The sequence below is a fragment of the Schistocerca piceifrons genome, chromosome 5 (genome assembly GCF_021461385.2).
Source record: "Schistocerca piceifrons isolate TAMUIC-IGC-003096 chromosome 5, iqSchPice1.1, whole genome shotgun sequence".
NCBI lineage: Eukaryota > Metazoa > Arthropoda > Insecta > Orthoptera > Acrididae > Schistocerca > Schistocerca piceifrons.
The window spans coordinates 355,384,692-355,411,514 of NC_060142.1; the positions used below are offsets into that span (position 1 = coordinate 355,384,692).

Sequence of the window (26,823 nt, forward strand, 5' to 3'; positions counted from 1 at the left end):
CTTTATGAATAGTGAGAGCTCAAATGGCAAGGCAGTACTAAGCAAAGAAGGGAAGGCTGAAAGGCAGAGGGAATATGTAAGAGAGCTGTAAAAAGAAAACAAACTTAAGGGCAATATTACGTAAAGGGAGGCAAAACTAGATTTATTTATTTATTTATTCCATGTGATCTGATGGTACACAGTGTGTTACAGATGTCATATGAAATTAGAGATAATACTATGAGAAGAATTTGACAAAGCATTGAAAGATTTAAGTCAAAGAAATCCCCTGAAGTAGTCTTAGAGCTTGGGAGTACCAGCCTTGACAAAACTTTGACCTGGTATACAAGACATTCTAAATCCCTACTGTCAGACTTCAAGAGGGCTACCAATACCAATAACAAAGAAGGTATGTGCTGACGGTTATGAATATTACCTAATTATTAGTTTAGTAAGCTACAACTACAAGATACTAACATGAATTATTTACAGAATAAATGAGAAAATTTCTGTGGTATGTCAATATCTGGAACAATCAGTCTGGGTCTCAGAGAAATGTGTAACATGCAAGGCAATGCTGACCCCACTAGTTACCTCAGGGGATAGAGTGGAAAAAGGCGGACCAACAGTTACCGCATTTGTAGCTTCAGACAAATGTTTTGACAGTGTTGACTGGAATACACACTAATTCTGAAGCTATAGTGGGTAAAATACAGAAGAAAAATGTTATATACCACTTATAGAGAAATAAAGCTGTAATTATAAGAGTCAGAGGGCAGGAAAGGATTAGGAAGAGCTGAGAAGGGAGTGAGAAAGGGTTGTAGCCTCTCAGACATTTAACCTGTGCAAGTGCTGAAGGAAACTGAGGAGAAATTAGGAAAGAGAATTTTAGTTTATGGAGAAGTAGTAAAAATTGAGGTTTGCCAATAATCTTAGTACTATCAGAGGTGAGTTGGAATTTCAGTGGGGTTTCAAGTAATCTGAAGGCTTTCAGATTTTCACAATACCATATTTGCATGAAACTGATGTATTTCTAGGCCCATTTCTATCTGTTGGGACTGGGAATATTCAAATATCTACAAATGTCTCAAATCAGGTTTTCTGCCTATCCAGACCTCTTCACCTCTTTAGTGGGAGACCAAGTTCTTTTTAAAAATATAGTGCTACTAAACCTGCTTCTTGCCAGAATCACAAAGGCTTATGCAGTAAGCACTCAGACTGTTGAACTCTAATCTTATTTCCCTCTTTCTTTAATTTTCAATTACTCTGATTGTTCCTTTTGGCAACACCACTTTGTTCCAGCACGTTTAACTTTTCTCATGTGAGATCCTTCCCACCATTAAGAAATTTCTCAGAGCATCATTGACACACCTATGTGTGGAATACACATTCCCCCACCCCATTTTTCTTTCAACAGTTTCTCAAATCTGATTAGTAATGTGTCTGACTTATTTCAGGTGATGCTGAATGTTTCCCTTAATCATCAATTAAGGCAAGGAAATACTTAACACCACCGAAATGGTTTACACAGGTCCACACAAATACTAGGTCAATATTTTCTATCTGTGTAGTAGCAATTCCATAGCCCCCCCCCCCCCCATGTTCAAGTGCCCTAATGAAGTATTTCCTTGCTCTAATTAATGATATTTCAAGCAAAGTGTTAATCATATAAGTAAAATTCAAGGGCCATTAATAATCATATGCAGAAATGGAAAAACATGTCGATATCTTGTCACAAATATGTCTTCTGAAATAGCGTGGCCAATTTAGCTGGCAATTTATTGCTACTCTGCTGAATCAGCTCATACATCTCATTTATTAAAGATGGAGTCTTAACTAGATTCTTTGGCATATTGTAAGTCTGATATGCCACTAAAGCAAATAAACAGAATGGCAATTTTTATTATTTTTTTATATGACAGTAGATTGGTACTTAACTGTGATGTATTCTCTAAGAGTCATCAGACACATTTATCTGGTGTTTCAGAAGATACTTGCAATATCATTTTTGTAACATGTACGTAGAGTCTGTCCACACTAAATCTGCTTACCACATGTTTCTTACAATGAATGTCCAGTGTCAATGGAGAATGTGCGATTCTTTCTGGTTACACACTAAAAGTTTAGGGTGGAAATTGTGTGCCTACTGAATAGCATGTTCCTAAATTGGTCTAATACATTATTGGGTTTAATACATTTTCCCTGGCACTTAATATTAGTAAACATTTGTTCATCACATCTTCCCTGCCTGTGGTGAACTATCTCACAAGCCTGCCCACCCTGTGCTGTCTGCCACCATCATGCAGCAATGCTATTCAATCACTGATGGCATATCCTCTGCGTTAGGCCTAGAGGTCTAGTGGCAAAACGTGCATGGAAACAAATGAATCACAATATCAAATTCTAGTCAGACCACATGGCATTTTCAGTCTGCCTTTTACTTAGACTTCACCTCTCAATTACATGAAGATTTACCACAATGACACAAGGTTCGGATTCCAAATTAAACTTTAGGCTCCTCATTGAGGTAGGATAACTAACGTAGCTTAGAAACTCTCCAGTCAGAACGTGGGAGCAAACTGAAAAACTTGCACCAGGTATTTCTGCCATACAGATTAACAACAACAACATAGAAGCAGGTAAGGAATGACAGAAAACGTAAAACAAATGAAAACTATATTTCTGAACTTAAGAATTCAGTTTATGAGATAAGTAAGGACAATCATCCACTCAAACTAGCATTAACTGAGTTATATGTGTTAAATGTTTGTTGTAAAATTTGTCATATCTACAAACAAGTTGTTGTGTACATCAGAAAATAAAAATACTTACCGTACTGAGTTATGCTGGTGAAAGCCGGGCGAAAGGATCGACGAGACTTATGATAGCTGCCACTGAAGAAATCACACCAAGTACACCAACTGTACCAGGATTTAATCTGATATAGCCCAGAGCAGACATTGGAATAAAGAAGTCACAACCATTTTTCACTGTGTCAATAACAACATCCTTGTGTTCTTGCACAAACTTAATTACAGAGAGTTTATCTGTTGAAGGCTTTCTGTAGTAATCAGGGCTGCCCATGCGTTTAAGTCCTATACAGTTATGAGTCTCATATTTCACAATCTGCAGTATCTCATAAACATCCCGCACTAAATTCATGACAATAGAGTACAGCCAATACTTATTTGCAACTTGATTCCATTTGGCACTGTTGATATTTAACACGCCTGTTCTGCCAAACCAAAGAATATGGTCAGCCAACAAGTACAAGGCATTAGCAATTCTGGACAGTGTACAAGTTATCCTCAGGGTCAAATCAGGATATTGCACAGATGACAAAGCCCCGTAAAGCACATCCAAACACCTGCCCAAACGCAACACTGCAAAGTAAAAAATAAACAAAATCAAGAACAATGGGTATAAATGTAAAGCCTCGGTGACTGTTCATGTTTATTACAAAATGGAAAATAATTTAGTTTCCAAAAGTCTAGATTCTCAGGGTGGGAGGGGGGCAAACGGGAAAGAGGAAAACAAAAAATAGTAATTTTAGGCTTTCATCCAGTCCGTGTACAGTTACATGCCAGAATTTAATATTAAATTTAAAATTTATGTTATAAAATGACATGCAATTAATATCACATATTGTAAATATTAACCATAAGGCATTGCAAATGAATCCTACATTCATCACACGATCATATAAAACCCCTAGCAAAATAAGGTACTGTCAGACCAATAACATTGTATCACATATGGCTGTAATGTAACTGAACAACCTATGCTTAATAGTTTAGTGGCTAATATTCAATTGTATACAAAGTCACTTTGAGCTAATCTGAGCCCACATAAACACAAAAAAGAAGTCCATAAATAACCTGCATCTCTAAGCTCAAAGAGTAGCCTTACAGGGCATTAGGCACTGTCTGAATGTATTGAAACTAATATAGAACATTCTGCTACTATTGTCAGCAATAATGTTCATAGTGAGATACTTCTTTAGCTTTATGGGACTGACATAGTAGCATGTAGTTAGAGGTACATTTCTTACATGTTGCAAGGATATTTATTCCTCAATTCCCTGGACTACAAAATTATATTCCCATTACCGTGGTAAAACAAAGTACAAGACATGTTCTGGTCATATTATCTGATAGGTGTATTTGCAAATCACATGATGGGCATTTATGGGAACAATAAAGATCTGATTAAATTGTCATCAGAGGATGAACTATGCAGGAAGATAAGGTGTCAGTGGACCATGCCAGAATTGTGGCTGTCCGAAACAAATGAGGTATTGTTAATAGCCCCAAAAGTGACTGGAGCATCAGAGCAGACTATTGGCCATATCACTCAACATTACTTCAAGAGAAGATACCATGGGAAATGGAGTGGAATCCTAGAAACTACATCTTGTAGTGATCCTTTTCATATTCATATATCAACCATTGATCAAGTACATGATACAGCTTTCATCAAATACATACATGACAAGGAAAGACACAAACAAGAAACAAGTGACAAGTGACAAGTGACAAGTGTACATTATACAATAATGATAAAATTCTCTCTAGCTTCCTGCTGCATCAAATGGTTTAAAATCCACAAGCTCTCAGCCGAATACTCCTTGGTCATTGTTAAGTAGCGACTGTCTTTTGGCTACTGCTTCCATTCTTATACAACCACACTGCGTTCTGTGACATCAGTGATGCTCACTCCAGTGCCATAAGATAATGTTTTTGTTGCACATCTGCTGTGCCCGCTTCAATCTTCCGATGGCCGGGTCCTAAACCGTGCTTAGATTCACACTGCCATTTTTAATAAGAATGTGGTCACAATTTTTTTCTCTATCTTTTCTTTATTACACTAGCCCAGAAATTATTAGCCCATGCAATAATGGATGTCTTGTCAAATGTAATATGATATCCATTTCCTGTGGTATGTTCTGCTCTCACTGATTTCAGGGTACCCAAGGCGAAAGCATCTCACATGTTCTACACAGCTACACAGCACTGTTCAATACCACACGCAATCTGTCCGCGCGCGCGCGCGCACACACACACACACACACACACACACACACACACACACACACACACACACACACACACACACACACACACAATTTTTATGCTGGCTAATTTTTCCTGTTACTGAGCCACAGAATTGCAAAAGTGCTACCTTCTTAGAGTCCTCCTCAGGGTTCTCCTGCTTAAGTGTTTTTGGAATGATGGCTTGCAAATCTGGTGGTTGTTGAAGTTGTTTTCCTTAAATACTTTCCATAAGTGGCTCAGTTCCTTTGCCAGGTTTTCAGTGTCTGACATGGTTTCCACTCGATGCACCAAGAACCTCAGAAAAGAATGTTTCTGTGACAGATGGTAACAGCTGTTAGCATACAGGTATTGCCCCTGCGTGGGTGTGTTTCTGATAAACATTGTGGCTGAGGCACCCATTTGCATTACAGCAGATGATGACATCAAGGAATGTTAAGGCACAAATTGTCTACCTCCTCCTTGAATTTGGTGCTGTCATGGATGTTGTTGACATGGTCCAAGAATTCTCCCAGCTTTTCATGTTCATGAATGCAGCCAACAAACATGTCATTGATGTAATGATAAAAAGCAACTACACTTCACAAGAGCTGTGTCCAGGTCGATGTCCTCAAAGTATTCCATACACAATTGGGTATAACTGGAGCTACGCCATTTGTCTGGTGAAAATAGTCTCCAAACAACAACGTCAGAATGTACTTAAATAAATCCACAACAGTGCCGTCAAATAACAAAGCAGGTATATAGAATCTACTATGGGAATGTGCTTGAATAATGACACCACATCAAAGCTGATCATAGTATCTCCTTATCCAAGACAGGCATTTTATTTGACCGATGAAGTTAGTCATGTTCTTTGTGTGGCCCACACAGTGACCAACGTGTGAAGTAGTGAGGCTGGCCAGATGTTTCATGAGTCGGTAATTCAATTGTGCTCATGATGGGATGTACAGATGTGTTGTTCTTGTGAACATTTGGAAGGCGATATTACGTAGGTGGCCATGTTGCCCAAGGGAGGAGATTTTTAATGGCACTCTTCCAGTGAAGACTTCTTGAGAGTCGAGGTTTTCCTTACTGGAAACTCACCCACACAGACCAATATCTGCATGCTAACAACTATCATCATTCATTGCAAAAACATTATGTTCTGAGGATCTTGATGCATCAAGCAAAAGGTATCTTTGATGCTGAAAACCTGGCAAAGGAAGTGAGCCACTTAGAGAAAGTATTCAAGGAAAACAGCTACAACAACCACCAGATTTCACAACTCGTCTTTCTAAAAACATGTAAGCAGAAGGACCCCAAAGAGGACTCAAAGAGGGCTGCATTTTTGTCATTATGTGGCTCAGTAACAGGAAAGATTAGCTGGATCCTAACAAGCATAAAATCGTCTCCAGAGTTCCAGCAAAAATTCGACAACTCATGAAGCCTGTGAGAGAGAATGTAGGCCTCAAAAATCCAGAGTAAAGAGAATACCATGCAAGTGTGGACAGTTTTGTCTGCTAGAGTGTGCCTACTATTGAACAGCACTGTGTAGAACATGAGAGATGTTTTCACCTTCACCCTCAGCAATCAGCAATAACAAAGCATGCTTTAGAAAACTGACATATTGAATTCGACAATACATCTCTTACAACACAGACTAAGTTTCTGGCATAGCACAATTAAAAAAAGCAATTAAGATAAAAATTTGTGACAACGCCCTCAATAAGGATTGTGGCCTGCAGGTAAGCACAGCTTGGGGCCCTGCCATCCAAAGGTTGAAGTGAGCGCTGTAGGTGCGCAGTGGAAACTAACTTTTATGTTACTGAAGCAAGCACCGATGACATCACATGCCATGCCATAAGGATGGCAGCAACATATACATCTACACCAGCATCTACGTGGATACTCTGCAAATTACATTTAAGTGCCTGGCAGAGGGTTCATCGAACTACCTTCACAATTATCTATTATTCCAATCTTGTACAGCATGCGGAAAGAACTAACACCTATACCTTTCTGTATGAGCTCTGACTTCCCTATTTTATCGTGGTGATTGTTTCTCCCTATGTAGGTTGGTGTCAACAAAATATTTTCTCATTCAGAGGAGGAAGTTGGTGATTGGAATTTTGTGAGAAGATTCCCTCGCAACGAAAAACGCCTTTCTTTTAATGATGTCGAGCAAATCCTGTGTCATTTCAGTACCACTGTCTCCCATATTTCGCGATAATACAAAAAGTGCTCCCCTCCTTTGAACTTTTTTGATGTGCTCTGTCAGTCCTATGTGGTAAGGATCCCACACTGCACAGCAGTATTCTAAAAGAGGACGGACAAGTGCAGTGTAGGCAGTCTCCTTAGTAGATCTGTTTCATTTTTTAAGTGTCCTGCTAATAAAACGAGTCTTTGGTTAGCCTTCCCCACATTTTCTGCGTGTTCCTTCCAAATTAAGTTGTTCATAATTGTAATTCCTAGATATTTTGTTGAATTTACAGCCTTTAGATTCGAATGCCTTATCGTGTAACCGAAGTTTAACAAATTACTTTTAACACTCATGTGGATGACCTCACACTTTTCGTTATTTAGGGTCAACTGCCAATTTTCACACCATTCAGATATCTTTTCCAAATCATTTTGTAATTTGTTTTGATCTTCTGATGACTTGTATTAAACGATAAACGACAGTGTCATCCACAAACAACCTACGACGGCAGCTCAGATTGTCTCCCAAATCATTTATATAGATAAGGAACAGCAAAGGGCCCATAATGCTACATTGGGAAACACCAGAAATCAATTCTGTTTTATTCAACAAATATCCATCTATTGCTATGAACTGTGACCTCTCTGACAGGAAATCACAAATCCAGTCACATAACAGAGACGATATTCCATAAGCACGCAATTTCACTACAAGCCGCTTGTGTTGTACAGTGTCAAAAGCTTTCCGGAAATCCAGAAATACAGAATCAATCTGAAATCCCTTGTCAATAGCACTCAATATTTCATGTGAATAAAGAGATAGTTGTGTTTCACAAGAACAATGGTTTCCAATCCATGTTGACTGTGTCAATGGACCGTTTTCTTCGAGGTAATTCATAATGTTCGAACACAATACATGTTCCAAAATCCTGCTGCATATTGACATTAATGATATGGCCCTGTAATTAAGTGGATTACTCCTAGTACTTTCTTGAATATTGGTATGACCTGTGCAACTTTCCAGTCTTTGGGTACAGATCTTTCATCGAGCGAACGGTTGTAAACTATTGTCAAATATGGAGCTAATGCGTCAGCATATTCTGAGAGGAACCTATCTGGTATACAGTCTGGACCAGAAGACTCGCTTTTATTAAGTGATTTAAGTTGCTTCACCACTCTGAGGATATTTACTTCTACGTTACTCATGTTGGCAGCTGTTCTCGATTCGAATTCTGCAATATTTACTTTGTCTTCTTTTGTGAAGGCTTTTTGGAAGGGTGTGTTTAGTAACTCTACTCTGGCAGCACTGTCTTCGACAGTATCTCCATTGCTATCGTGCAGAGAAGGCATCAATTGTTTCTTGCCGCTAACATACTTCACATACAACCAGAAACTCTTTGGATTTTCTGCCAGGTTTTGAGACAAAGTTTAGTTGTGGAAACTGTTATAAGCATCTCGCATTGAAGTTCGCGCTAAATTTCGAGCTTCTGTGAAAGACGGCCATTTTGCACCTGTTTAAATTTGGCATGTTTATTTTGTTGTTTCCTCAACAGTGTTCAGACCCATTTTGAGTACCATGGATGATCAGCTCCGTCATTTGTTAATTTATTTGGTGTAAATCTCTCAACTGCTGCCGATACTATTTCTTTTAATTCAAGCAACATCTGGTCTACACTTATATTATTAATTTGGAAGGAGTGGAGATTGTTTCTCAGGAAGGCATCAAGTGAATTTTTATCTGCTTTTTTTAAATAGGTATATTTTTCGTTTTGAGCAGTCAGGTGGTTAGACAGAGGCAGCAGAGAGGTGGGAGTATCAGAAAAGGGGTGAAGCAGATAATGAGAGTCTTACGGGACGAAAGTTAATTTGTCACAATTTTTTGTTGCGCCTTACTGGCTGAAAGCTAATTTGTGACGGTCTTTTTGTTGTGCCTATCTGTGGCTCAGCATCTCTGCTGTATGGTGAGTAGCAAGTTTCCTTTTCACAATATCATTACACAGCCAAATACACATAAAAGGTACAGTAAATACTGTTCTTGTGTTTTCACTAACAACAACTGGTTTACGAGTGCCATTTCATCCTCATGCCGGAAAAGAGAAGACACTTTTCAGTTGCTGTGGTTAGGCCAAAGGGAGGAATGACATCTGCTTGAATATTCTGTCCAGAAGTTCGTTTCATTGAAGGTAATTAAAAATGTAACATACCTCTGGTCCAAAAATATTATGACGAGAAGTTAAATTCTAAGATGGTGACAGAACAAGTTACAGACATGTCATTCCACATCAAGTGGTCTAGGCTCCTCACTCTACCTTCTTGGATTTAGCTGAATTGGCAAAGTTTTAGGTTCTCCTGTGGACTGCTTGTTGAGATACAGCTACTCATTTGAGCCCATACTATGAGCACTGGGATTTCATCAACTTTCAGACCTAATATATCTCTTTGTTGCCCCCCACCCCATGAAACACGGACCTTGCCATTGGTGGAGAGGCTTGCGTGCCTCAACAATACAGATAGCCGTACCGTAGGTGCAACCACAACGGAGGGGTATCTGTTGAGAGGCCTGACAAACATGTGGTTCCTGAAGAGCGGCAGCAGCCTTTTCAGTAGTTGCAGGGGCAACAGTCTGGATGATTGACTGATCTGGCCTTGTAACACTAACCAAAATGGCCTTGTTGTTCTGGTACTGCGAACGGCTGAAAGCAAGGGGAAACTACAGCCGTATTTTTTCCCGAGGGCATGCAGCTTTACTATATGATTAAACGATGATGGCGTCCTCTTGGGTAAAATATTCCGGAGGTAAAATAGTTCCCCATTCGGATCTCCGTGCAGGGACCACTCAGGAGGACGTTGGTATCAGGAGAAAGAAAACTGGTGTTCAACGGATCGGAGTGTGGAATGTCAGATCCCTTAATCGGACAGGTAGGTTAGAAAATTTAAAAAGGGAAATGGATAGGTTAAAGTTAGATATAGTGGGAATTAGTGAAGTTCGGTGGCAGGAGGAACAAGACTTTTGGTCAGGTGAATGCAGGGTTATAAATACAAAATCAAATAGGGGTAATGCAGGGGTAGGTTTAATAATCAATAAAAAATAGGAGTGTGGGTAAGCTACTACAAACAGCGTAGGGAAAGCATTATTGTGGCCAAGATAGACACGAAGCCCACACCTACTACAGTAGTACAAGTTTATATACCAACTAGCTCTGCAGATGACGAAGAAATTGAAGAAATGTATGACGAGATAAGAGAAATTATCCAGGTAGTGAAGGGAGGCGAAAATTTAATAGTCATGGGTGACTGGAATTCGAGAGTAGGAAAAGGGAGAGAAGGAAACATAGTAGGTGAATATGGATTGGGGCTAAGAAACGAAAGAGGAAGCCGCCTGGTAGAAGCATAACTTAATCATAGCTACCACTTGGTTTTAGAATCATGAAAGAAGGTTGTATACATGGAAGAACCCTGGAGATACTAAAAGGTATCAGATAGATTATGTAATGGTAAGACAGAGATTTAGGAACCAGGTTTTAAATTGTAAGACATTTCCAGGGGCAGATGTGGACTCTGACCACAATCTATTGGTTATGAACTGTAGATTAAAACTGAAGAAACTGCAAAAAGGTGGGAATTTAAGGAGATGGAACCTGGGTAAACTGAAAGAACCAGAGGTTGTACAGAGTTTCAGGGACAGCATAAGGGAACAATTGACTGGAATGGGGGAAAAAAATACAGTAGAGGAAGAATGGGCAGCTTTGAGGGATGAAATAGTGAAGGCAGCAGAGGATCAAATAGGTAAAAAGACAAGGGATAGTAGAAACCCACGGGTAACAGAAGAAATATTGAATTTAATTGATGGAAGGAGAAAATATAAAAATGCAGTAAATGAAGCAGGCAAAAAGGAATACAAACGTCTCAAAAATGATATCGACAGGAAGTGCAAAATGGCAAAGCAGGGATGGCTAGAGGACAAATGTAAGGATGTAGAGGCTTATCTCACTATGGGTGAGATAGACACTGCCTACAGGAAAATTAAAGACACCTTTCAAGATAAGAGAACGACTTGTATGAATATCAAGAGCTCAGATGGAAACCCATTTCTCAGCAAAGAAGGGAAAGCAGAAAGGTGGAAGGAGTATATAGAGGGTCTATACAGAGGCGATGTTCTTGAGGACAATATTATGGAAACGGAAGAGGATGAAGATGAAATGGGAGATACGATACTGCGTGAAGAGTTTGACAGAGCACTGAAAGACCTGAGTCGAAACAAGGCCCCTGGAGTAGATAACATTCCATTAGAACTACTGACGGCCTAGGGAGAGCCAGCCCTGACAAAACTCTACCATCTGGTGAGCAAGATGTATGAGACAGGCGAAGTACCCTCAGACTTCAAGAAGAATATAATAATTCCAATCCCAAAGAAAGCAGAATTTTGTGTCGAATTGTTTGTGCTCTCTGTAGATTAGTTCAGACATTCTTTGCACAACAGTTTTTAGCATGGATAGGAACTGCATCTGCTGTGTTCGGATGCAAGATGGGTTGGTATCCCTTCGCTCCCTGCCGCCGTTGGATAAGCAGCTGCAGCAGCAAGTCATATACTCTTAGCTCACTTATTTGTTACGTAGTTTAGTTCTTAATTTCTTTGCGTGTTTTTGGCAATTGCATTGTTTAATTCATAAATTTCAGGCGTATTGTAGTATTTGAGAGTTGTAGCATCGCGTTTTAGTACCCGGATAGTGTAAAATCGCGTAGTCTCCTTCCGCCGCCGAGCAGTGTGTCAGCAGTGCACAAGTAGCAGCATTGCAATCTTTTATTTTAATACCCGTTTAAATTTTGTGTCGAATTGTTTGTGCTCTCTGTAGATTAGTTCAGACGTCCTTTGCACAACAGTTTTAGCATTGATACGGACTGCAACTGCTGTGTTCGGATGCAGGCTGAGTTGGCATCCCTTCGCTCCCAGCTTCAGGCAGTGTTGGCTTCGGTCACACAGCTTGAGGCTGTTGCCAATGGGCATCACTGTGGGGGTCCGGATGGGGGTTTGTTGGGGACGGCCAGCTTGTCCCACGCATCCCCCGATCGGACTACGACTGTGGCTGCCCCGGATACTGCCCACATTGAGGCTGATCCCTCACCTGTGGTAGAGTGGGAGGTCGTCTCGAGGTGTGGCAGGGGGCGAAAGACATTCCGGAGGGCTGAACGGAAGGCCTCCCAGTTTGTCTGACGAACCGGTTTCAGGCTCTGTCTCAGGCTGATACTGATCTTCGGCCGGACATGGCTGCTTGCCCTGTTCCAGAGGTTGCCCCTCAGTCTGCAAGATCCGGGCGGTCGCTGAGGGTGGGCTTACTGGTAGTTGGGAGCTCCAACGTCAGGCGCGTAATGGGGCCCCTTAGGGATATGGCAGCAAGAGAGGGGAAGAAAACCAATGTGCACTCCGTGTGCATACCGGGGGCGAGTCATTCCAGATGTGGAAAGGGTCCTTCCGGATGCCATGAAGGGTACAGGGTGCACCCATCTGCAGGTGGTCGCTCATGTCGGCACCAATGATGTGTGTCGCTATGGATCGGAGGAAATCCTCTCTGGCTTCCGGCGGCTATCTGATTTGGTGAAGACTGCCAATCTCACTAGCAGGATGAAAGCAGAGCTCACCATCTGCAGCATCGTCGACAGGACTGACTGCGGACCTTTGGTACAGAGCCGAGTGGAGGGTCTGAATCAGAGGCTGAGACGATTCTGCGGCCGTGTGGGCTGCAGATTCCTCGACTTGCGCCATAAGGTGGTGGGGTTTCGGGTTCCACTGGATAGGTCAGGAGTCCACTACACGCAGCAAGCGGCTACACGGGTAGCAGGGGTTGTGTGGCGTGGACTGGGCGGTTTTTTAGGTTAGATGGCCTCAGGCAAGTACAGAAAGGGCAGCAGCCTCAAAGGGTGCGGGGCAAAGTCAGGACATGCGGGGGCCAAGCAGCAATCTGTATTGTAATTGTAAACTGTCGAAGCTGCATTGGTAAAGTACCAGAACTTCAAGTGCTGATAGAAAGCACCGAAGCTGAAATCGTTATCGGTACAGAAAGCTGGCTGAAGCCAGAGATAAATTCTGCCGAAATTTTTACACAGGCACAGACCGTGTTTAGAAAGGATAGATTGCATGCAACCGGTGGTGGTGTGTTTGTCGACTCAGCAGCATTAGTGGCAGAACAACTGAGAGAAAATATGGAATACGTTTCACATAAATTTCCTCAGGATGTTATAGTCTCAGCTGGAGATTTCAATTTACCAGATACAGACTGGGACACTCAGATGTTTAGGACAGGTGGTACGGACAGAGCATCGAGTGACATTATACTGAGTGGACTATCCGAAAATTAGCTCGAGCAATTAAACAGAGAACCAACTCGTGGAGATAACATCTTGGACCTACTGATAACAAACAGACCCGAACTTTTTGACTCTGTAAGAGCAGAATAGGGAATCAGTGATCGTAACGCCGTTGCAGCATCCCAAATATGGAAGTAAATAGGAATACAAAAAAAGGGAGGAAGGTTTATCTGTTTAGCAAGAGTAATAGAAGGCATATTTCAGACTACCTAACAGATCAAAATGAAAATTTCTGTTCCGACACTGACAATGTTGAGAGTTTATGGAAATAGTTCAAGGCAACCGTAAAATGCATTTTAGACAGGTAGATGCCGAGTAAAACTGTGAGGGACGGGAAAAACCCACCGTGGTTCAACAACAAAGTTAGGAAACTACTGCGAAACCAAAGAGAGCTTCACCCCAAGTTTAAACGCAGCCAAAACCTCTCAGACAAACAGAAGCTAAACGATGTCAAAGTTAGCGTAAGGAGGGCTATGCGTGAAGCGTTCAGTGAATTCGGAAATAAAATTCTATGTACCGACTTGGCAGAAAATCCTAGGAAGTTCTGGTCTTACGTTAAATCAGTAAGTGGCTCGAAACAGTATATTCAGACACTCCGAGATGATGATGGCATTGAAACAAAGGATGACGCGCGTAAAGCTGAAATACTAAACACCTTTTTCCAAAGCTGTTTCACAGAGGAAGACCGCACTGCAGTTCCTTCTCTAAATCCTCGCACAAACGAAAAAATTGCTGACATCGAAATAAGTGTCCAAGGAATAGAAAAGCAACTGGAATCACTCAACAGAGGAAAGTCCACTGGACCTGACGGGATACCAATTCGATTCTACACAGAGTACGCGAAAGAACTTGCCCCCCTTCTAACAGCTGTGTACCGCAAGTCTCTAGAGGAACGGAAGGTTCCAAATGATTGGAAAAGAGCACAGGTAGTACCAGTCTTCAAGAAGGGTCGTCGAGCAGATGCGCAAAACTATAGACCTATATCTCTGACGTCGATCTGTTGTAGAATTTTAGAACATGTTTCTTGCTCGCGTATCATGTCGTTTTTGGAAACCCAGAATCTACTCTGTAGGAGTCAACATGGATTCCGGAAACAGCGATCGTGTGAGACCCAACTCGCTTTATTTGTTCATGAGACCCAGAAAATATTAGATACAGGCTCCCAGGTAGATGCTATTTTCCTTGACTTCCGGAAGGCGTTCGATACAGTTCTGCACTGTCGCCTGATAAACAAAGTAAGAGCCTACGGAATATCAGACCAGCTGTGTGGCTGGATTGAAGAGTTTGTAGCAAACAGAACACAGCATGTTGTTATCAATGGGGAGACGTCTACAGACAAAGTAACCTATGGCATGCCACAGGGGAGTGTTATGGGACCATTGCTTTTCACAATATATATAAATGACCTAGTAGATAGTGTCAGAAGTTCCATGCGGCTTTTCACGGATGATGCTGTAGTATACAGAGAAGCTGCAGCATTAGAAAACTGTAGCGAAATGCAGGAAGATCTGCAGCGGATAGGCACTTGGTGCAGGGAGTGGCAACTGACCCTTAACATAGACAAATGTAATGCATTGCGAATACATAGAAAGAAGGATCCTTTATTGTATGATTATATGATAGCGGAACAAACACTGGTAGCAGTTACTTCTGTAAAATATCTGGGAGTATGCGCGCGGAACGATTTGAAGTGGAATGATCATATAAAATTAATTGTTGGTAAGACGGGTGCCAGGTTGAGATTCATTGGGAGAGTCCTTAGAAAATGTAGTCAATCAACAAAGGAGGTGGCTTACAAAACACTCGTTCCACCTATACTTGAGTATTGCTCATCAGTGTGGGATCCGTACCAGATCGGGTTGACGGAGGAGATAGAGAAGATCCAAAGAAGAGCGGCGCGTTTCGTCACAGGGTTATTTGGTAAGCGTGATAGCGTTACGGAGATGTTTAGCAAACTCAAGTGGCAGACTCCGCAAGAGAGGCGCTCTGCATCATGGTGTAGCTTGCTCGCCAGGTTTCGAGAGGGTGCGTTTCTGGATGAGGTATCGAATATATTGCTTCCCCATACTTATACCTCCCAAGGAGATCACAAATGTAAAATTAGTGAGATTCGAGCGCGTACGGAGGCTTTCAGACAGTAGTTCTTCCCGTGAACCATACGCGACTGGAACAGAAAAGGGAGGTAATGACCGTGGCACATAAAGTGCCCTCCGCCACACACCATTGGGTGGCTTGCGGAGTATAAATGTAGATGTAGATGTAGATGTAGAAGCAGGTGCTGACAGATGTGAAAATTACCTAACTATCAGTTTAATAAGCCACGGCTGCAAAATACTAACACGAATTCTTTACAGACGAATGGAAAAACTGGTAGAAGCCAACCTCGGGGAAGATCAGTTCGGATTCCGTAGAAATGTTGGAACACGTGAGCCAATACTGACCCTATGACTTATTGTAGAAGAAAGATTAAGGAAAGGCAAACCTACGTTTCTAGCATTTGTAGACTTAGAGAAAGCTTTTGACAATGTTGATTTGAATACTCTCTTTCAAATTCTGAAGGTGGCAGGGGTAAAATACAGGGAGCGAAAGGCTATTTACAATTTGTACAGAAACCAGATGGCAGTTATAAGAGTCGAGGAGTATGAAAGGCAAGCAGTGGTTGGGAAGCGAGTGAGACAGGGTTGTAGCCTATCCCTGATGTTATTCAATCGGTATATTGAGCAAGCAATAAAGAAAAAAGAAAAGTTCGGAGTAGGTATTAAAATCCATGGAGAAGAAATAAAAACTTTGAGGTTCGCCGATGACATTGTAATTCTGTCAGAGACAGCAAAGGACTTGGAAGAGCAGTTGAACAGAATGGAGAGTGTCTTGAAACGAGGGTATAAGATGAACATCAACAAAAGCGAAACAAGGATAATGAAATGTAGTCAAGTTAACTCGGTTGATGCTGAGGGAATTAAATTAGGGGATGAGACACTTAAAGTAGTAACGGAGTTTTGCTATTTGGGGAGCAAAATAACTGATGATGGTCGAAGTAGAGAGGATATAAAATGTAGACTGGCAATGGTAAGGAAAGCATTTCTGAAGAAGAGAAATTTGTTAACATCAAGTATAGATTTAAGTGTCAGGTAGTCTTTTCTGAAACTATTTGTATGGAGCGTAGCCATGTATGGAAATGAAACGTGGATGATAACTAGTTTGGACAAGAAGAGAATAGAAGCTTTCGAAATGTGGTGCTACAGAAGAATGCTGAAGATTAGATGGGTAGATCACATAACTAACGAGGAGGTATTGAACAGAATTGGGGAGAACAGGAGCTTGTGGCACAACTTGACTAGAAGAAGGGATCGGTTGGTAGGACATGTTCTGAGGCATCAAGGGATCACCAATTTAGTATTGGAGGGCAGCGTGGAGGGTAAAAATGGTAGAGTGCACAACTTGACTAGAATAAGGGATCGGTTGGTAGGACATGTTTTGAGGCATCAAGGGATCACAAATTTAGCATTGGAGGGCAGCGTGGAGGGTAAAAATGGTAGAGTGAGACCAAGAGATGAATACACTAAGCAGATTCATAAGGATGTAGGCTGCAGTAGGTACTGGGAAATTAGGAAGCTTGCACAGGATAGAGTAGCATGGAGAGCTGCATCAAACCAGTCTCAGGACTGAAGACCACATCAACAACAACAACAACAACATATCTCTTTGATTTAATACCACGAAACTTAGCTACCTTGTACAACTTTTAGCACTCTATTTAATGGTAATAATAATTATTTTTGTGTGCACCTTAAGTAGATAAATTGTGTCAAAGTCAGCCTAAAAAATTGGCACACTAAAAAAGGTCAAAAGTTCTAAGTTATATGAGCTCCTTAAATAATTAAGTAATAGAATCAAATTTTATGCTTAGTTTTTGTACAAGTTGTTCTCTTAAAATTTATAATTTGATGTTGCTAGCTCTTTTTGTTACTTTACAAACATAGCGTAAAGTTTACGATTTCTGTAAAAAGTCTAAAAATTGGATATTTTTCAATCCAATGTTGCACAAAAGTATCTTCTAAAATGTTTTAAAACCACTCTCATTAGAAAGAGCATGTTTTGAGCCTCCTAGAAAAGTGCTTTTGATCAACGCTGGCATACAGTGCCTTAAGAAAAGGGTAAAATTAAGTGTGGACTCAGCTCTGAGACTGCAGACGTGTGTGAAATTGCATTTATGTGTGTTTTTGTGTGTGTGTGTGTGTGTGTGTGTGTGTGTGTGTGTGTGTGTGTGTGTGTGTGTGTGTGTGTGTCTACTGCTGACAAAGGCCTTAATGGCCAAAAGTTTTAATTGTGTGAATCTTTTTATTGTGCCTATCGCAACCCAGCATCTCTGGTGAGTAGCAACTTTCCTTCTTTGGTACTGTAAAAGTAAGGAGCATTTCCATTCAAATTCTATCTTTTTTGGTTCAGACTTCTTTTAATGCTTTATTTATTTAGAAATTATCAGTATTCTACTGCTTTGGTCCATGGTGACATTGTCGCTACCAGTTCAAAAACTTTAAATACTATCCCCATCGCCATGGGGGTCATGCCCAATACCAATGCAGTCCGCAGCTCGTGGTCTCGCGGTCGCGTTCTCACTTCCAGAGCACGGAGTCCCGAGTTCGATTCCCGGCGGAGTCAGGGATTTTCACCTGCCTCGAGATGACTGGGTGTTTGTGTTATCATTTCATCATCATTCATGAAAGTGGTGAGACTGGACTGAGGAAAGGTTGTGAATTTGTACGGGCTCATCATCATCATCATCATCATCATCATCATCATCATCAATACCAATGCAATACCAGCCAAAGGTGGGTTTCTTAGTCCAGGTCCCAAGCCTATAATTCTGTTTCTTACTCGAATTGTAAGGCCTTAAGTGGGTGTCTGCCAGGTTCCCAAGCCAATGATTTAGCATCTTATCCTAGGTTCGCTTGCCGAAATTGGGTATCTTACAGGGTTCCCAAACCAATGACCACAGCTTGATTTTGATTGATTCTTCCACATTCTATTACATTTACAAGCCACTTACTCCAGTGGGGTTTCTGGAAATTGACATAGGTGGCCAGACGATGTGACTGAAGGGGCAGGGAGCATGCAAATTAGGTGTTGCTCTGGAAGCAAACCTATATCTTGCTTTTCTGGCCAATATAACAAATGCACAGGACCTAGCAGATGCATAAATTTTATCACCACATCGTTTTCCACAACTAAAACTTCAGCAAAATGGCCAATCCACAATTTGTTGTCATAAACACAGGCAACGTAACAACCTGGGGACAGTTGAGGCAATTTAAAATACAGACTAGTGGCGTCAGAAATTCTGGCATCAAATATATCACATCATTGGAAACTTTGCAAACATAAATTAAGCTTGACTGAAATAGTACAAATTTGTGATGCTGTCTAGTTCCAGCCATCGTGCTGCTTTCTCGCCATCTTCCTTCCTGTAACTCTCCGCTTACTTCAATGTCAGCTTTTGTGACAAAAATATATTAAATTTCATTTACAATTTGATCACAGAAGCTGAAGAGATCCTTTGACATCAATATCTGTTCAGATGAAGTCTTGGGAGGCTTGCCTGTGCAACCAACCATTAAGGTGTTCCACCAACTCCATCACAGGGAGATTTCCCACAGGTTGTACTAAAGAAGTTCCATTCAGCCCCAATATTGAAATCATTTTTTTGGCTGGGTAATTTCATAAAGTTTTTGTAGTTTTTATATTGTAAAACCGAGTATCAGTGAAGTAGTATATTTTAGTAACATTTGCTCAAGCCTCCAAAAATTCGATAACCTTTTGAATAAGCACATATACGGACACTGCATGGCGTTGCAATTCATTGGAAATCATGCACCAGTTAACAGCTTGCATGGAGCCCACATTATCAACACAATAAGCAACAAATGGATGTACTGTGGCTTGTGAATTTTCCCAATGAAAGCCCTGGGCAGCATCTTTGACTACAAATGAATAGTATCCAGCAAAGTCCATCAGAACTATCAATTCTGTTTCTTGTAAGTCAGTCTTCATTAACTTTAAGTATTATTTTGATGTTTCGCAACAAAATGATGGCCTGTTAGCCTCCAAATGTTGCTTGAGAGTTTTTCAATAAGGTCCTATACTGTTAAGATACCAGTTTCTAGTGCTTTGCTGTCAGTGTGAAACCACTGTTTGAATTAAATTGATTTCTGAACATCCCAGTCTGGCTAACAGAAATGAGTCCAATTTTGTTGGAATAAACAATACCAACAATTTCCTTTGTTCAAATAATGTGAGCTGTGGTGGCATTTTGATGACAATTTGCACCCAACAGTACATTCAGCTACAGGATAATCAATATTAATTGATTGATTAACATCCATTTTGAATTATGCTCATTATCTAATTAATATTAATCACAAAATCAGTATGCTAGGTTACATATGTACTCATTTATGTTTGGCATTCGCGATGGATCCTCACATTGGTGTAGACCACCACCACAAAAAAAAAGACTACACAGAACATTTGAGATCAAAATAATAGCTATTTGTAAACAAACAGGGTGGCATGGTGCCAAGAAAACTGGTACTGCACATGGGATTCTGTGACTTGTCCAGCTTTGGCCCTCATTTTCTGACACTGAATGCTAGTGTTAGTCAATGAGAGGCACTAGCAGATACTTTTGTACAACATGGGACTGAAAATACCCAATTTTTAGCCTTTTTACAAAAATAGCTAGCAACATCAAATTATAAATTTTGAAAGACCAACTTGTAGATGTACTATGTATTTGACATCTATTAATTATTGAAGGAGCTATGCAACTCTGAACTTTTAAAAAGTGCCAATTTTTTTAGGCTGACTGACAATTTTTCAACTTCCAGTGAGCACAGAAATAATAATTATTATTATCATTAAAAAGAGCACTAAATGCTGTACAAGTTATCTAACTTCAAAAAATTAAATAAATAAATAAGTACCACGAGGTATTGGGTCTCAAAGTTGGTGAAATCTCTGTCTTACTATACGTGATCAGGATACGGGGTCAAACAAATGCTATGTCTCAGACAGATTGAAATGTTCTGAATATTTGATGAGAAAATTTTGTTTATAATTGAGTTATTAAAGAAGATTAACACCACATTGATAGTCTTTAATGTCTGGCTCAAACACTGTTAATGATTGTTAAGACAATGGTGATAAACAGCTGAAATAACTGAGTCATATTCAAAAGTTCCTTCCCTCCAGAACTTTTATATAAGCTCGAATGAGCTGAATCTGCTTAATTGCAAAAAGTTAAGAACATAATACATAATTAGAGATATGATAGCATTAATACCTCACCTACTCTGCTTAGCACTAATTGAATCATTGATAGTGTAAGTTATTTGTGGCACCCTGTACAAGAAGCAAATTTTACGGAGAACATCAAATATAAGACAAGCTTTATGTCATGATTATGGGAAGGCATATGTTCACTAATATTATAAACTCACATTACATTCAATCTTAGTAGCCCAGAGGTCTCCCATATCTTATCATTAGAAGCTGAAGCTATTAACTGGATATCTAGTATTGCTCTAGACTTGTTACTGTGGAAAGCTTTACCACAAAGACCTTTTGACTAGCAAATAGTTTTTCTTTAGTAAAATTTGTATTTTGAAACTCAGAGCTAATATTGCTATTCAAAAGATAAATTATAGACTGGAGCAGCAAGTACAAATCACTACTCTGTCCAAGATTTGAAGACTTTGAGGATGCTTACAACTCAGTGTCAAATCTGTACTAACAGCCTTTCAGAAACAAAGCACTGATTTAACCTAAGCACATATACAGAAGAACATGCAACACAGCCTACAATATTACATCACGGTGGTGAGAAAATCACAGTTTAAACAAGTGTCTTGATGCAAAGACCTTCCATAATAACAAAGCTATTTTCAGCATAAGTAAAGGAAGTTTTCAGATACTCTACCTGGGGAAAATGGAGGAGTATATTATACAAAATATACCTAAGAAAATGTGCACCTTAGCAACTTATCTCTTGATATTACATTAATTGGTTTTGTCAACTCCCAGCCACACTGAAAATTTTCAATCATACCCTTCACCTCCACTACAATACTTTATTAGTATGCAAGGGTGCACTCAGAAATGCACAGGGGAGGGAGGAATTTGCCTATACCCTTCTCAAAGGAAATATCTGGTCATTTACCTTAAATGATTTATGAAATTCATGGAAAACATAAGTGCGGGTGGCAGGACAGATATTTGATCACTGTCCTCCTCACCAACAATCCAGTGTCCTACCACTGGTTCACATCACCCAGTACCTGGTATTACATGATCACCAGATATCACTGAAAAATGACAAGCTCTACAGTGAAACAATGATTTCACAAGCTTGTTACAAACACCATTCATTTGATTATATGTTTATTGATGATTACAATATGAGCTGCATGGTATCTAGGACACCTAAGTGAAAAATACTTACATTTTCTGAAGGAACTAAATGTGTACTCCAGATCCTTTAATCGATCTACTGACTGTTTGCTATGCTGCTTTTCCTGCATATAATGCCAAGCGAATTTGCTCGTATACTGCAGTAACCTGAAAAATTACACTGTCACTCATTCATACATACATACATAGCCTTTTATTAATCCTATCAGGAAGAATAGTCTTTGGGGATGTGGGATGAGTCACATTACACTTTAAATAGCAGGGGCGACCCATGTAGACTACTTCTGTAGGATACAATAGTGGCCAAATTGTTATGGTGAAGCTGTAGTATCAACATGTTTTGAAATTCTGTGTTTGATATACGTTTTACATAACCAGGCCCGATAAAATTGTTCTGATGTGCACGTGGGGCATCTGGCGCTAAGCTTCAGCATTTTTAGAGAGTGTTTAATTATATAGGTTGGCTACAATGACTGACAGCTGAAAACCAGGTGTTTTTGCAGCCCTAGTTACATTATCCACGGTGAATTTTTTTCAGTGTTACAATGAAATGATTGTTGGGGATATTAGCCATCATCTGTTGTTCTATTGCTGATTACTTCAGTGAACTACTTAGAATTAAATCCATGTAACAGATCAGGGGTCAAGTGAGTGATTTAATTCAGTTCACTTGGAGTCATACAATTATATGTTATGTGTAGGAATAAATATGTCATCCACAACAACCACTACTCTTAGGACACTTAGCAGAAAGGTGCAACACACAGCATCAAATTGCTTTCAGACTAGGATTTCACATCAGACAGTGATCAATATTAAAAAACACAAATCCAAAAACTTTGTTGATCAGCAGCAACACACAGGCAGATGTGGAAGAAAACAAACATTGAGCCCTAGAGTTCAGTAAAAATTGACAAAATATCACCATTTCCAATCATAAAGCTACAAGTACACAACTCTCTGTGCAGCTGGATTATTACGGAATGACTGTGTCAGCTAGAACTGGAAGGATAGAGTTGTACAACATTGGCCTGTCAGTGCACACATCCCAACCTAAGCCCAAGATCACTCCAAGAACGGCCTCAAAGCAGTTAAACTGAGGAAAATCCCCACAGAATTGAACTACTGATACTGCCAAATGATGATCTTGAACATTTGTGGATATACTCTATACAACTAGCAAAACTTGCCTATGAATAGGACTGTCACTTAAAGTTTTTAGTGATACAAGGTGTGGTAGTAATAAAAGGCTTAATATTTTCTTTTAGGGGTAGTTCACCAATCAATGTTCTGCATCACAGAGGAAAGCAGCCAGTATGAGAAGAGAAGGGAATCACAGAAGTTTCATCAAAACTGTACACCACACTATGAAGCAACCCACCCCTCTTCAATTATGGTCTGGAGTGTCCCCCCTCCCTCCCCCATGGCTGGTACAGGAAACCTGTACACTTTCATTGTTAAAAGTTCTATGAATCAAGGACAATATTTCAAAGTGTTAAAAGAGAGACTTCTGCAACAGGGTAGGGAATGGTTTAATGGCGAAGACTGTTTTTATGCATGATCGAACACCATGCCACAAAGCAAAGAGTCTGGGAATGCTTTTGGACGAAAATGGTGTCACTGTGCTCCCGTGGCCTGGGAATAGCCCCGACATGCACCCAACCGAAAATGTTTGGGCAGCAGTTAGGATGAAAATCAGATTACGGAAGACACAACAAAGGATGGTTCGATTGAATTCATGATAAAAATGGTTACATGACCCAGGTGTTTAAAACGGCTATAAAATTAGTAGAAAGTACGCCTAAATGCGGCCAAGATGTTAATACAGGCTAATGGAATCCACACTGTAAACTTACACTGAATTTATCATAATTTTCAATAAAATTTGGGCTTCATGCAACTTTATCATAATAATATGGCCACTTCTGTATAACCTATTTACGACTAGTGCAATGCACCCATACTGATAAAAGGCACCGTGAAGCTGAAGTTTTGATCCAACAGTTTAGTTCATACTAAGAAGATATGTAACTTGCACAAACGCCATCAGCTAGTCACATATTTCGAAAGTTTTTTTTAAAAACTTTTGCTAAGTCAACAGAATTTCACATGCTCAGGAGTAATTTTTCGAGTGCCAATATATTCCTCCCTCGCTGGATTTCAAAGGCTCGAAATCCGTTGTCATAATAAATACCATGAACTGTCTACATCTACATACTTGACATTACTTATGCTCTTACTATTTTCGCAAAACTGATTAATGACAAATGTTATAAAATTCGTAAATAGGGCTTAATTAAATGTGTAACTCACCTAACAAGTTTATCGCGGCCGGCTGTTTGCGAATTTAGCTTAACAATTACCTCCATAGCGTACACTACTTTATAAATGAAAAATAAACAGATGAAAAAGACAACTGATGCTTCTAAAATATCCACGACTGTCGTTATTTATATAGCCACAGTAATCTGTTTCAATATCTTATCACCTCAGGACTTTCGACTTCGGTTAGGTTAGCCGGCTACATCGTACAATTTTGGTTTTCATCCGAATCGGACAGATCTTTGACAGTTGTAAACCAACGATATAATACCACCTCAAGCCACCGTCAGCATATCGACGAAGCAACTTCAAACGGAATTGAGGTCGCTACTGTCGTCTTTGCACATATATTTATTGGGCGTTAGATGCCGCGAACGTTATCTTTGGGTAGTGTTTCCAGTACAGTAACGTAGTTGACGTCGGTGGCCTCCAGCCATTAATTTGGTTTTTTTTTCATTACTGCTTGATAGTCGGAGACCAAGTAAAAATGACCCGTAAGTCTAGTTCTGCTTGTTGTTAATATTTCTATCAATTTTCAATTTAAAATTAGTAAATTGTGAAACTCTCACTATGTCTGCAGTACGTTTTGCTAGATCTTTCCACAAAAAGCTTCCGTGGAATGTTTGTGATAGTATACTATTGTTCTTGTGCTTTCAGTTGTATCTGTAATGTGAGGATTTGATTTAATGTGTAGTAAAAGTGAAATAACCTTCTATATAGAAAGCCTTGATTGCGTGTAACTCTCTCACAAATAACTGTTAATGTTGTGAAAGTTGTTGTTCAAGGTCCTACGTCAATGCTACACATTCTTTAGAGTTGTTTACTGAAAGAGGCACTAGATCCTGATTTTGATTTCTGGAGCTGTGAAAATTACTATTAAACGTAGTTTTTATTATAAAGTTTGTAAACTGCATTGCATAGATTCGTTTATGGAGGTACGACGCTAAGCAGATTGGATTGTAGGAAATGAACGCCCGGATTGTAATAAAGATTTTAAAGAGTCTTCAGGTTGGATTTTTTTTATTATTCATGTTATAATATATTTCTGTTGGCGAAAAGGTGGCAACCAGCGTGAATTGGCACGTTTGAAGAACCAGAAGAAAATGCAAGAAATACAAAAGAAGAAAGGTGCAAATGATAAAGATTCTAATAAAGGCCTGTCACTTGAACAGCGCAAACAAAGGTTAGTATCCTGAAATTTGTAATGTGGTTTTTTTTTTTTTTTGTGTTGCGTGGCATTTGTGCTAGTACTTGATACTTCTGTCGTGAGAGTATCAGTAACATACGATTAAAATTTTTGCCAGGCAATCCTTACTACTGTCTTTTGGGAGGTGAGATTTCAAAGAACACTTGCCACCCTGTTGGAATGTTACCAGATCGCTTTCATTCCATTCCAAATAGGAGATAATTTGTATATTGATGAAAACGTTTTTATTGGTTCAAAATGCTCATAAAAGAAACCTTTCACTGTTACAGGGATGCAGAACTTATGCGCCAAAAACAAATGAAAGCCCTTCAAAAGGAGGGTGCTGCTGCCAGTTAAACATAACTATTACTGACATTTCTACATTATTACCAAAAAATTATTTTTTACTAACATTTGATGGCAGGATCTCTTCTTCCAGTGTGATTTGGCATGCTGAGGCAATTGATGGAAATTCGCATTTGTTCTACTTTTATAATAAAAATGACTGTCAAGAAATAAAGATTGCAATAGTGCCTAAAGAAATATGACTCTAAACACATTCGTTTTGTTCTGTGTGCAAGGTGCAGTAAATTCAATAAATATTTAACTGTAAGGAAATATTCCAATTCAATAAAGATATGCACATGTGGATAAGTATAAAAGATTTTTTTTTTTTTTTCTAATGGGTTCATCCTTAAATGCTTTGATAATAGTAGATTTAAAAATGCATTTGTGTAAGTAAGATACCCTACTCATTTTTAATGTAATGTTGGATGTTGTTAATATTGTTTACAAATTCTTTTTATTGTGAGTGTACCAAAAATTAATAAATCTCATTAGTGTTACATGATTGTTGTACTTCGACCCACCTATGGTAAGAAAAAGTAGTAAGATTTTTGTGGAGAGCATTTTCTTTCTCTACTACAAACTGAAAGGAAGATTCATTTACAGTAAACAGTTTTAATCTGCAGAAGCAACTCGTGAATGTTCTGTCTATTGCTAGAGCCTTGCCCTTGAAAAACTCCATTTGTTATAAACTTTTGTTTCTTCGTGACATATGTTTATTCTCGGTGATATTTCAATAATGAAGTATTATTGGTAAGAATAATGATTAAGAGAGGTAATTATGTTGTAATGTGAAGTGATAAACTTTCCAAAACTATTAGCTTTTGTAGTCATTCTTGGAATAAAACTTAATGTTAACACAAGCTGAGAAAGGCAGGTGTCAAAATGTGTTAGTGTAAACCAATAGACAAATAATTTGAACAACTGCAT

The 26,823-nt window shown here is 39.5% G+C and overlaps 2 protein-coding genes across 5 annotated transcripts in view; one reads left to right on the plus strand and one right to left on the minus strand.

The window, feature by feature from the left end:
• The window catches only part of LOC124797885 (peroxisomal membrane protein 11B), a 112,785-nt gene extending 88,110 nt beyond the window's left edge, over positions 1 to 24,675 (minus strand). For 3 of the 4 annotated variants that reach the window (XR_007016893.1, XR_007016892.1, XM_047260983.1), the window contains exons 1-3: positions 24,354 to 24,675; positions 22,072 to 22,187; positions 2,812 to 3,362 (exon numbers count right to left, since the gene is read on the minus strand). Coding sequence is in view for 2 of the 4 variants with exons in the window: in XM_047260983.1 (XP_047116939.1) it covers positions 2,821 to 3,362; positions 22,072 to 22,187; positions 24,354 to 24,409 (714 nt within the window). In the remaining 2 variants the exon portion in view is untranslated. The remainder of the gene's footprint in view (positions 1 to 2,811; positions 3,363 to 22,071; positions 22,188 to 24,353) is intronic. The other variant, XM_047260982.1, reaches the window with a different exon arrangement.
• A 29-nt stretch (positions 24,676 to 24,704) lies between these two features.
• LOC124797886 (modifier of protein aggregation 4) lies at positions 24,705 to 26,393 on the plus strand. Its single transcript, XM_047260985.1, has 3 exons — positions 24,705 to 24,856; positions 25,422 to 25,545; positions 25,839 to 26,393. Exons 1-3 carry the CDS (start codon positions 24,850 to 24,852, stop codon positions 25,903 to 25,905), a joined length of 198 nt encoding a protein of 65 aa, XP_047116941.1. The 5' UTR covers positions 24,705 to 24,849; the 3' UTR covers positions 25,906 to 26,393.
• The last annotated feature ends 430 nt before the right edge of the window (positions 26,394 to 26,823 follow it).

What these genes read in the sequence shown, in the direction of transcription:
- LOC124797886 (XM_047260985.1), top strand. An exon ending in CTTGAACAGCGCAAACAAAG is followed by an intron (nt 25,546 to 25,838) that starts GTTAGTATCCTG and finishes TCACTGTTACAG; the next exon opens with GGATGCAGAACTTATGCGCC.